The sequence below is a fragment of the Zea mays genome, chromosome 10 (assembly GCF_902167145.1).
Source record: "Zea mays cultivar B73 chromosome 10, Zm-B73-REFERENCE-NAM-5.0, whole genome shotgun sequence".
Classification (NCBI taxonomy): Eukaryota; Viridiplantae; Streptophyta; class Magnoliopsida; order Poales; family Poaceae; genus Zea; species Zea mays.
In genome coordinates this window covers 125,247,044-125,259,178 of record NC_050105.1, presented here as the reverse complement: position 1 = coordinate 125,259,178, position 12,135 = coordinate 125,247,044, and the positions used below count along the sequence as shown (strand labels likewise).

The following is a 12,135-nucleotide window of genomic DNA, read 5'->3' as shown; positions in this document are numbered from 1 at the left end:
CTGTCCACGCTGACACCGCTGCCTCCGGCTCCGGCTCATCGCAGAGCAGCCGAGGGTTCTTTAACTGAGCAAGAGAAGCCTTGGGTGGCAAGGCCGACCGAGCCGAGGGACTCCTACGCCTCTGGGATACGGATACCTCACTCATCACCTTCCGCACAGGGCAACTCACACTCGGTTAAGCGGTTCAGCTAGCCGACAGGCGAGTCCTAGTGCTCGAAATGAGGAAGAAACACGGTATTACACTCAAATACCTAGATGTTCAGGCTTCGACAGCCACAATGAACAAACACCGGCACTCAAGGTGCCATTACAAACGAAACTCCGGTTCCACTCCCGCGGGTATGAACAACCTCCACGTCGGAGGGCCTGCGGGACGACAAATTCTAGGTGGCTCGCCGTCGACCGCTCCATCAGTAGCGACAACGACCTCCGCTCCGGGCGGCTAAACAGCAGCATCGATGACCTCAGGGCAGACGCTGCTGCGACAAGGCCCTCGCCCGCGTCCCCACTCGAGGGGCGAGGACAAGCTATCAAAGCCAAAGAGCCGGAGGTCAGTCCACGGGTGGCGCCGACGGTCTCGTCGGCGGAGAAACCTTCTCCGACTGCCACCACCTTAGCACCGACGACGGCAGCCACCTACCCACCGGCAGATCCCCACTCAAGTCCTCCCGGACGGGCGAGCACCGACCTCCGCGCGGAGGCGTCGTGCCGGAGCGAGCACGAGACAATCCAAGAACACGAACGTCTTGGATGGTCCCCCGGTGCGCACGGCGCAACAGCTGCCCGTACGGCGGGCAGATAGCCACACTCTGCCCCAACGGTAGGAGGTGGCACCGGAAGCTGCGCCAGAGCCAGCTGAGCCAGTGAGCCATGCATGCTGGAGCTGACGACGCCTGCGGCCGACCGGCCCCGCGCTGTCAAAGTCCGCCCCCTCCGCTAAGCCGGTGAGCGCCCTCTCCCCTAAATGCTGAAGGAAGAGGTGGCTCGCTGGCCCATACTGGAGGTAGAGCTCTGGCTCAGCTCGCCCCCCGCCACAGCAAGGATGATGAAGATCCTTGAAGCTGAGGGCGGGGCAGAGGCCGCAGCCCGGCTTGCTTCTCCCCACCATCGAACTGGTGGTCACCATCCTGGGTGACCATCGATGGGGGAATGCAGCCGGGCTGCCTAAAGAAAATCCTTGAAGCCGAGCGATGGATGAAGGGTGCCCACCTCCGTAAGGTTGCGCTCCTCCAACAACAAGACGAAGGCAACACGGGCACTCCCCATCCGGGGGCTCGGAAGGTGGAAGGATGCGATGCATGAGTGAAGTGCGAAGACATGGCTACCACCCGGGGGGTCGATCCCTTTTTAAAGGCGGCTCTCCCCACTCGCGTCCTCAGGCGTTGTGGACTAAGTCTTCACTAATGTGCCCCAGGGTCCTCCCCCTACGACACGGGGGCTGGGTCCCACGCGTCATGCAAGCTGGCCCGGGACAGAAGAAGCCAAACCGCCGCGCGCAGAGCATGTAACCGCCCCGCGGTTACAAGCACTCCTCCACCCTCGCCGAAACCGGCGGTTGAAAGGGCGGACCGCCATGCAGGTGGCATGCAACCGCACCACGGAGACGCACCCCTTTGATTTTGACGCATCCAGCATGGAGGCCTAGGCCCACACGTCATGTAACCGGCGTGCCGGTTACTACGTGCAAAAAACTGCACCGCCACTTGCGCCAATGTTGCGCCTCCTCGACTGCGGAACCGGTGCCGTGACTCGAGGCAACCCTGCGCATGGCCCAATAGTGCCAACCGAGCACATCTGTCACGGGTCAGTCAACCGCGGGAGGAGACGCGACGGTCGATATAGCCAAAAGTGGGCCGGCAGTAATGGCGGCAGCAGGCGAGCGGAAGCAACAGTCAAATCGTCTGCAGGCTCACGTCCCCTCCTGAAGCAGCAGGGGAGCCCTCTCCCACGGCATGAAGACGACGCGCCCGTGTTTCGTCCCTCGAACGGCTCGCACAACGGCTGCCCCGCGAACCACCCATCCCGTCGCATTAACTTCGCGGCAGGGCAAGCGACACCTTTGGCAGGTGAAGCGGTCGACGTTTCACCTCCGCCATGATGACCGCGTCAAAAAAGGTGCGCCACATCGTTTAAATTCGTATCCCTTTTCTTCTTCCTCTTTCTCTCTCTTGCTACAGGGACCAGGAAAGGGGATACTCCGAAAGGGATCCTTCTCCGCGAAGGAAGCGGGCCCCGAGCCCTCGTACTGATCAGGGGTTCGAAGGCTGGCCCCTCGGAAGGGTTCGACAGCCGCCCCAGAGCACTCGGGCTTTAGGCTCATTACTAATCAGAGGTTCAAAGGCTGGCCTCTCGGAAGGGTTCGACAGCCGCCTCAGAGCACTCGGGCTCCGCGCCCACTACTGATCAGGGGTTCGAAGGCTGGCCCCTCGAAGGGTTCGACAGCTACCCTAGAGCACGCAGAGCGAGGGATGACTCTGGGTACGTCCGATACATGGCCGAGGCTCGGGCTACGCTCCCGAGGTACCCTAGGACATTTCCGAGACCAGCAGGAGCGATTTTGTAATGGAATCCCACCAGAGGGAGGCATCGAGCCCTCAGACCCTATCGAACGGGACCGGGTCCGGCAAATCACCTGCAGGTACTTTTGGAGCGCGCCTCTGGGCTACTAGCCGACCCTTATCGAACGGGGCACGGGCGTCCACTCGGATCACCCGTTAGCAACTCACTGGAGACAACATGTTCGGCGCCCTCCGAGGGCAACATGGCGCTTCCCCCCCCCTCCTCCTTGCGGAAAGGCGACGAAGGGGCGTATGATAAAAGCCGAATCAGTCCTTGATCGTCCTCTCGCTCTATGCAGAGGCTCGGGGGCTGCTCTCGCAAACCCGGCTCCGGCCAAACCGTTGACAGCGTCAACAAACCAGCCTGAAAACTCGGAACCTGACCATGCACCCGGACTACGATCAGATCGCATGAGGGAGCAACCAGACCGGCCAAGGCATCCCGAAAGGCATTAAGACCTCAGAGGAGTCAAACCACTCCTCCGAGGCCTCGGGGGCTACACCCGGCGGGTGCGCTTGCGCGCACCCACCGAAACAAAATATAACCGAGAAGGGTTGGTCCCCTTGCAAAAAGTGCGACAAAGCCTCCAAGCGAGTACCAACACTCCCTTTGAGGCTCGGGGGCTACTGTCGGGTACCATAATTAGGGGTACCCCCAACACTCCTAAACTAAGCTGGTAATCACCATCAGCGCAAACTACAAAGACTGATGGACGCAATTCAGGTCAAGGCTTCGTCTGCTCAAGGGACACGGTCTCGCCTCGCCCGAGCCCAGCCTCGGGTGGGGACTGTAGTCCCATGCGAATTCACGCCTCGCCCGAGGGCCTCCTCAGCAACGGGTGCACCCTCGACTCGCCTGAAGCCCAGCTCATACAAGGCTTCGTTGTGAAGCAACCATGGCCAAATCACCTCACCAACCGACCGTATCGCAGGCGCATTCAATGCAAGGATCGCCTGGCACCTTACCTGACCCGCGTGCCTCAGTCGGCAAGGTCGAAGTGACCACAGTCACTTCGCCCTCCCACTGACTGACCTGACAGGAAAACAGCGCCGCTCGCCCTTCTCCGACTGCTGTGCCACCCGCCAGGGTGAGGCTGACAGCAGCTGAGTCCAGCCTCAGGCGCCACAGGAAGCTCCGCCTCGCCCGACCTTGGGCCTCGGCCTCAGGAGAAGTCTCCGCCTCACCCGACCCTAGGGCTCGGCCTCAGAAGGTGGTCTCCGCCTCGCCCGACCCCAGGGCTCGGCCTCGACCTCGACCTCGAAAGGTGGTCTCCACCTCGTCCGACCCTAGGGCCCGGCCTCAACCTCGACCTCGGGAGGAATTGGGTCCTCGCCCGACCCCGGCCTTGGCCTCAGGAGGAGTCTCCGCCTCGCCCGACCTCGGGCTCGGACCGACCACGCCGCAGGGGGTACATCATTACCCTACCCCTAGCTAGCTCAGGCTACGGGGGAACAGGACCGGCGTCCCATCCAGGCTCGCCCCGGTAACAAGTAATGATGGCTCCCCGCGTGCGTCCATGACGACGGCGGCTCTCAGCCCCTTACGGAAGCAAGGAGACGTCAGCAAGGTCCCGACAGCCCCGACAGCTATGCTTGTACAGGGCTCAAACGCTCCTCCGACGGCCACGACACCATGTACATAGGGCTCTGGCTCCTCTCTACCGGACATGTTAGCATATTGCTACACCCCCATTGTACACCTGGACCCTCTCCTTGCATCTATAAAAGGAAGGGCCAGGGCCCTCATACGGAGGGTGGTCGCGCGGGACTCTCCCTCTCTCTCCCTCGCGAACGCTTGTAACCCCTACTGTAAGCGCACCCACTCTGGCGCAGGATAACACGAAGCTGCGGTTTTCCCCCTTTGTGTTCCGTCTCGCGCCAACCCATCTGGGCTGGGGCACGCAGCGACAATTTACTCGTCGGTCCAGGGACCCCCCGGGGTCGAAATGCCGACAAGTTCCTTGATCTACAATTGTATAAGCGTGAATCAACTTCCTTGATGTGCAATTGTATTTAGTTTTTTTTTACCATAGGCAAAAGAGCAGTGCCTTCTTTCCCATCATAATGATATTGACTTTTTAATAGCAGTAACTTTTCGTGTTAATGTCATGACTGTTTTGCTACACCTATCTTTATTTTAAAGGTTAGTCGTACTGTTTTGTTTTCTGCCACGTGCATGATTGATCTACTATTTAGGCTGTTACTATGCACATCCCAATGCCAAATCATGCCCCTATTATTTGCTCACGCAAATTGGAGATGTCCACACAACGATTTCATTGTGACAATGTGTCCATTCTTGTGCTTTGTTTACGACCACTTCAAATATTTTTAGAGATCAGAAACCGTTAGTAATAACGTTGTGTGTAGTTGTGTACTAGTGTAATGGATCACGGTCTAAATGTTACTTCATAAAAAGTTAGAGCTTTTACTATAAATAATGTTAGTTAAAAAAGACTAGGAATATAAAAAAAGACTAGGAATATGGTATGATCCTAATCTGATTCGATCTTTAAAGTTTGTAGTCTAAAATTTAGAGTTTATTAACACCCCTATGTATGTATGATGCAGTCTTCAGCACATTCTGAGATTAAAACGAAATAAATACACACGCAGACGATCACTGGATAAATACCAAAGCGTCCCATACTCGTATATACGAGTCGGAACACTAAACTTAATTTTTTGAGCTGCAAATTATCTGGATAAACTATTATGCAACAAGTTATATTCCTCGTTGTAACGTACAAACATATTTGCTAACTAGTTATATGCCCGTGCGTCGCTACGGTTTCTATATATTACACAGTTAGATTTTATTTAAATGAGATAAATATTTAAACGCGTTGCAAATCGATATATTTCAGCTTTGCTTCTATCTCTGGGCTTCTAGATAAAGGAGTAGGGCTTATGTAAAACAAAAAAACTTTTATTATAAACCACCTCTATTTTGTAGTGACCTAAGCGTACGACACTGTAGCAATATCTGGCAATAATATTCTACAACATCTAATTTCCAAAGAAACCACCGATCATGAACGACATTTTCCCAAACCATTATAAGAAAAATGGAGACATGAGAAACAAAATAGATAATATCTTGCAATAATATTCTACAACAGCTAATTTCCAAAGAAACATAGTAGATCATGAACGACATTTTCCTAAACCATTATAACAAATGGAGACATGAGAAACAAAATAGATATAGAGATATCGAAAATAGAGATTTGTATCAAATAAAAACCATTTCTGTTACATATTGCCATCTCTTGTCCACGCCCATAAGAAAGAAGACAAATAAAAAAATGAAAAAATAAAGGTGAAGCAAACACCTTAGCTGGCTTCTATTCCCATGCCCATCGAGTCCATATTAACTTACCCTAGTCTTTCTGCTCCTGCTGGCCTCATGCATGATAGTCGTCGTCGGCGACCGGAGCACTACGACCCTGTTTGTTTAGGCTTTTTTCAGCTTCTGACTATCAAAAGTTGTTGCGGACTGTCAAACGCCCTAGTTTTTTAGTCCGCTTCTATAAGAATCATTTTGGTAAAAACCATCCAAAATCAACAAGAACAGAGAATCAGCTAAGTCGTCGCAATAGTAGGAATACATCGTTTTTTAGATCCTGGACCCTTTAGACCAATTCATCTCCCTTCGTATGTAATCCTCATGATACTCAGATTCTTCCCACAACTAGATTCTCTCCACAGTCAGATTCTTAGAAAAACCGATCAGAAAAAGTTGAATCAAACATGTCCCCGTAGGCTATCCTTGCTCGCTTCTTAAAGGAGTAGAGAAATAGCCCCGCAAATTTGAATTTTGTCTTTATCTAAAAAAATAAATTGGGTTAAAGTAAATCAATCTGCAATTGAAAGTAGCAGGAGATCCTGGGACAGCAGGTCGAAAAGTAAACTCCAAACTGAGATTTCTGATATCGCCATATATAAGCCAAAAATAAATTGCATACATTTTCAACTGAAAAATTGTGATGGAGATCATGATCATCTAAATATCAGCACAGAAACTTTCATATTACCTTTGTTGTGATCTTGGGAGACCTTTATTTGGATCTTTTAACTCATTTAGATTACAGATATTGTCAGAAATAAAAACACACATAGCTATGTTATGCGAATGTATGAATAAAGCCAAATATTGGCCTAATCATGTTTTTGCCTAATCCCAAGGGTCCAGACTTTTAAGTTTCTGGTTTTTAGTTAGGGTGACTAGGGCATTTTGATGGCACTTGTATGGAGCTTCAGCAGTCTAACATTAGGAGTTGATGCCATGATCTGACAGATCACTGCTACCTAATTCAGACAGTTCCAAAGAAAAAGATCAGATGTTTGCTAGCTTATACACTGACCACCATTCTTGTAAATACATCCGAGACGTTGCTGCCTTTTGTGACTATCAGTATCAAACAATAGATTTTTAGATATGCACCTTCTCTGTGCGAGATCCTGGTAAGCTAGCAACTGTTGTTAAACACTTCAATCTGGCACAAACAAAAAAGGATAACATTTTAGATGTGTATGGATGATTACAAACTCACATGGGGAATACTTCCCTTGCAACCTTTACCTTTTCTACTGCCTAATGAAAGAAGGCATGGATTACTCCATGAAATCAACCATGTGGTGTTAGGATAGTTAAAAATAATTTGGGACTGAAATAAAATAAATCACACATGCCTTTGTTACTCTATCAGGACAGAAACTATTTTCTGTTGACAAGAAATCCATAAGGCCTTGAACACAGAAAGCAAAAGCATGCTTAGCTTGTGAAACAGTGGGAGCCATGCATTATCTATTATGGTCTATCAATGAAAACCTCTGAGTCTGGTGAGGTCCACATGAAATCTGGAATTCATGTACAAACATTAGGTTCCTTAAACAAGGTCTGAATTTTCTGGTATGGACGGTCTTCTAGAACACTGAATATATGAATCCAAAAAGAACATGCACAACACGACCAAATTAAAGAAATGTTAAAGTACAAACTGAAAGTAACAAGTAAATGAAAAGGGATCAGTAAAAATCAAGAAAATATACCTTCAAGTTTCGGCATGAACCCGATCCAACGTGTCGCATGAACTTTAGCATGGCGGATCCAAAACCTCTCTTAGGCTTTTCTCCAACACCGAGTGGTCTGGGAGGTATAGAATCACAGCAGTTAGTGCCCTCAACAATTCTTGTTAATAATGACAAGCCTTTAGGTATGTTCGACACATCTGAGGCTTGTAGCAATTTAGTTCAGATCAGCAGAAGAAGGATGCAAGGAAGGCAGAGAAGGCGGAGCAGCGCCAACGCCACAAGGTCTGAACTTCCTGGTAAGGCCAACCTTCTGGAACACTGAATGTACAGATCCAAAAAGAACATGCACATCATGACCAAATTAAAGAAATAGAGTAAGAAAAACAATTCTACAACAAGAGAATAAAATAAAATAAAAATGTTAAAGTACAAACTGAAAGTAACAAGTAAATGGAAAGGGGTCAGTAAAAATCAAGAAAAGATACCTTCAAGTTTGGGCACGAACCTGATCCAACGTGTCACATGAACTTTGGCATGACAGATCCAAAACCTCTCTCAGGCTTTTCTCCAACATCGAGTGGTGTGGCAATGGATGTCTAGAATCACAATAGATAGTGCCCCCAACAATTCTTGTCAATAATGCCAGGCCTTCAGATATGTTCAAGACATCAGAGGCCTGTAAAAATTTAGTTTAGATCAGCAGAAAAAGGACACGAGGAAGGGGGGCAGTGGCGGGTGGTGCTTCAATGAGTGCGTTAATTGGTGGGATCCATGCAGTGGACATCGACACAACTTTGATGGGGCTCTAGGCGGTGGGCCTCTTCCACGATGACATTGACGAGGTCATCGCGGTGAACAATGAAGAGGACACGGCGGCCGCCGCATCAGTCGTCGCCCTTGCCCATCTCTAGCTGCTACGTCCCCAACAAACATGAAGAAGATCTCCACCGGTGCGAATGAAGTGGAGCTTCTGCGGTGGAGGAACGCAGAGGTGGAGCTCGGTTTCAGAGTGGTTTTCCATAGTGAGGCGGCAGGCAGCGGAGGAGCAACATGGGATCTAATCGGCTAAGGTTTTGCCTGCGGTTGAAGTAAGGAGGGAGAGAGAGACGTGGGGAAATCGAAGCACTCACGATGCTGCCAAACGTCACCGACGATGCCCTCGTTCTTCCGCACGGCCTCGTTGAACTTCTTCCCCACCATGCTGAACATCTCCCTCAGATTCTCCTTAGCGCCTGCATGGGGTAATCCATCCCCCAAAACCAGATGGCGTGGGCCTAGACGTCGTTGACGTTGCGTCGTAGTTGACCCAATGCTCCACGAGGCTGAGGCGTGTCTTGCGGCGCACGGTGACGAGCGGTTCTCATCGACGCGAAGACAGCGACGGCGCGAGCGGGCGTAGCAGTCGACGTAGGTGGACCAAGCGAGAATCGGGCTATGTTTTTTTGGTGCGGTTGAGATAAAAGTGGAAGAGACAAATAGAGGAGAGGATGGTGGGTTGATAGAAGAAAAAGTGAGGGAGATTTGTGTAAAATTTTGACGCGGGATTACCGTTGAAACTAGTGTTTTAAGTATAGTATAGATATATTACACTCCGGTCCCTCCACAATGAAAATCAGAGAAGGGAGAAAAAACGTATGGAAAAAAAAGAAGAAAAAGGCTATGTTTATTTCCACCTCAATCCCCTTCAATCCCGAAGGGGATTTGAGGTTCCCAAAGTAGCCCTTATAAATTATCATCCGGGAATAGCCCGGGGAAAATTTTGAAGTCGAGAGTGACTTATAGGATATTACAATGCAATGCATGCTTCACTTCCACTGGTTGGCGCAAATGTCATCGAGGTCGACGACCCTTTGCGAGTACCCCCACTCTTTGTCGTACCAGGAAATGACCTTGACCATGTCATCTCCCATGACCATAGTGAGGGAGGCGTCGATGGTGGAGGAGAAGTCGGAGCACCTGAAGTCGACGGACACGAGCGGCACATCGCAGACCTCGAGAATGCCCTGCAGCTCGTTAGCCGCGGCGTCGCGGAACGCCTGGTTCACCTCCTCGGCGAGCGTCTTCCTGGAGACCTGCACGACGAGGTCGAGGACGGAGACGTTCGGGGTGGGCACCCACAGCGCGATCCCGTTGAGCTTGCCCTTGAGGTTGGGGAGCACCAACACGACAGCCTTGGCGGCGCTGGTGGACGTGGGAACGATGTTGAGCGCGGCGGCGCGGGCGCGGCGCAGGTCGCGGTGGCTCGCGTCCAGCAGCCTCTGATCGCAGGTGTAGAAGTGGGTGGTGGTCATGGTGCCCTTGATGATGCCTGCGGTGGCGGTGACGGTGACGGATGAGTATGCATGCGCCGTTACGTATGGTTTGAGTTTGAGCGAAGAAGGCACGCACCGAACTTTTGGTCGAGGACCTTGACGAATGGCACGCGGCAGTTGGTCGTGCAGGAGGTGTTGCTGATGATGGGCTCGTCCGGGTTGTACTGGTCGGCATTGACGCCGACGACGTAGGTGGGGATGTTGCCCTTGTCGGGCGCAGTGATGAGCACCTTCTTGGCGCCCACTTGGATGTGCTTCCCTGCGCCCTCGTGGTCGACGAAGACGCCGGTGCCCTCGATGAAGAGGTCGACGCTGAGCTCGCCCCACGGCAGGTTGCTGGGGTTGCGGTCGGACACGACCTTGATGACCTTGTCGTCCACGGAGATGGCGTTGTCGCCGACAAGCTCGGCATCGGCATCGAAGATGCCGAGCAAGGAGTCGTACTTGAGCAGGTGCGACGCCTGCTTGACGTCCCCGGTGTCGTTGATGGCGATGACGTCGAGGGGCGAGTCGTCGTCGCGCCCGTGCCAGCACCGCAGGAAGTTACGCCTGATGCGACCGAACCCGTTGATGGCCACCTTGAGCTTTGCCTCTGTCGGCGCCCGCCTCAACCTGCCGCCGCTGGTGCCGATCTGATTGATGCACAAGCACAAGCAGGCGAGTCAGGCAGCCAGGGGCAGCAGCGGCGCAGACATGTGAATCCCCAAGCCATTCGATCGTGTTGCTACTAGCACATTCCTACGCTACGATGCGGCACGACCGCGCACGGAACGTTCGGCCGGCCCGAGGGCAAGCAGGCACGTACCGCGTGGTTCCTGAAGGAGACGGCGGACATGAATTCGTCGGAGGTGGCATTCCAGCGCATCGGCAGTGACGCGGAGCTCCTAAGGAGACCGGAGAACTCGGACAGACCGCCCCCTGGACCTGGACACACATCATAGAAGCATCGGTTGTCCGGTAGAGCAGCTAGAGTGCGAGCAAAGCATCCTATGACGTATCAGCATGGATGGAGGGTGAGAGACGCGGCCGGCATACCTGCTGGAGTGGCACCGTGGTGGCGGAGAGCATGGACGTCGCCGTGGACACGGAGCAGAGGATCGAGACAAGGTGACGATGGTAGCCAACAAGCGGGCGCGCGTATATACGAGTCGAGTCGGCGAATTGGGGCCGCGAACGGAGATCGTGAGGTGGGGGTTCGGGGAGGGATCAGACTTTGGATAGCACGGCCAATGTTTAGCTAGGATACTTTCCACCTGCTTATTTTCGATCAATTGCCCTCCAAATATGCCAACAAAAAAACCTAGTCACGCGCTAAAATAAGATGGCCGAATAAAATGTCCCGAATGACGATGCAACAAGCATCGCCTATTCATTGTGTGATGCTATGATACTTTTCACCCGCCTACTCATCGTCGGTATATTGTTCTATTCAAATGTGGAATGGTACGACGATGAACCCATAGTACAAACATAGTCCATTTGCCTATTCAAGCTCGGACACCTCCATTCTATACCTTTTGATCTTTTGGTCAGATGAACATGGCCGAGAAAGATGCAATCCAAAATGACATTTATGCATTAGAGCTCTATTGAATGATCACCATATTGGATGAAAAGTCGGTGACTGGCATCAGGCTTAGTGCATATGCTTTTGGTTCGTCAACCTCCACCCAAAAGCAAGGGCATATGTTGAGCATAGAAAATGACATCACGGACGGTCTGGCCCTGAGGTCGGATGGATCATAGTCCAGATTGTATGTCGTAGTGGCGTGGACTTTCCGCGCGTGCGCAGAATTAGTTAGGGTTCCGAATTTCTTGTGGGATTTGTTAGCTAAACCTGTGGGATTAACTCGGGAACCGACTTGTAATGGGTCCAGACCTTCCCCTTTATATAGATGAAGGGCTACGGCCGATTGAAGCCACTACACGACGGTTCACTTACAGCGACCTACTGTTGGTTGCTAAAACGGCCTTTAGCGACCTACGGTTGGTCGCTAAAAACTTTTAGCGACCCATAAGGATGGTCGCTGTAAGTGTCGTCGCTAAAGGCTTTAGCGACCGACATCTTTTTAGCGACCGACCGTCCGTTGCTAATATTGTATATTTAGCGACCAATCGTGGGTTGTTGTACTATAGATTTAGCAACCAATCGTGAGTCGTTATACTATACATTTAGCAACCAACAAAAAGTTGCCCCTAGTTATAGTCGTTAATAATGATAATATACC

General features: G+C 51.6%; 1 protein-coding gene across 1 annotated transcript; it reads right to left on the bottom strand.

Moving 5' to 3' along the window:
* Positions 1 to 9,400: 9,400 nt before the first annotated feature.
* Positions 9,401 to 11,014, bottom strand: LOC103642790 (glyceraldehyde-3-phosphate dehydrogenase A, chloroplastic; the record flags this gene model as incomplete). Its single annotated transcript, XM_008665969.1, has 4 exons — positions 9,401 to 9,903; positions 9,984 to 10,539; positions 10,713 to 10,831; positions 10,930 to 11,014. Coding segments are annotated over 4 exons (1,263 nt in total), but the record flags the coding sequence as incomplete, so codon positions are not given.
* Between the last annotated feature and the right edge of the window lie 1,121 nt (positions 11,015 to 12,135).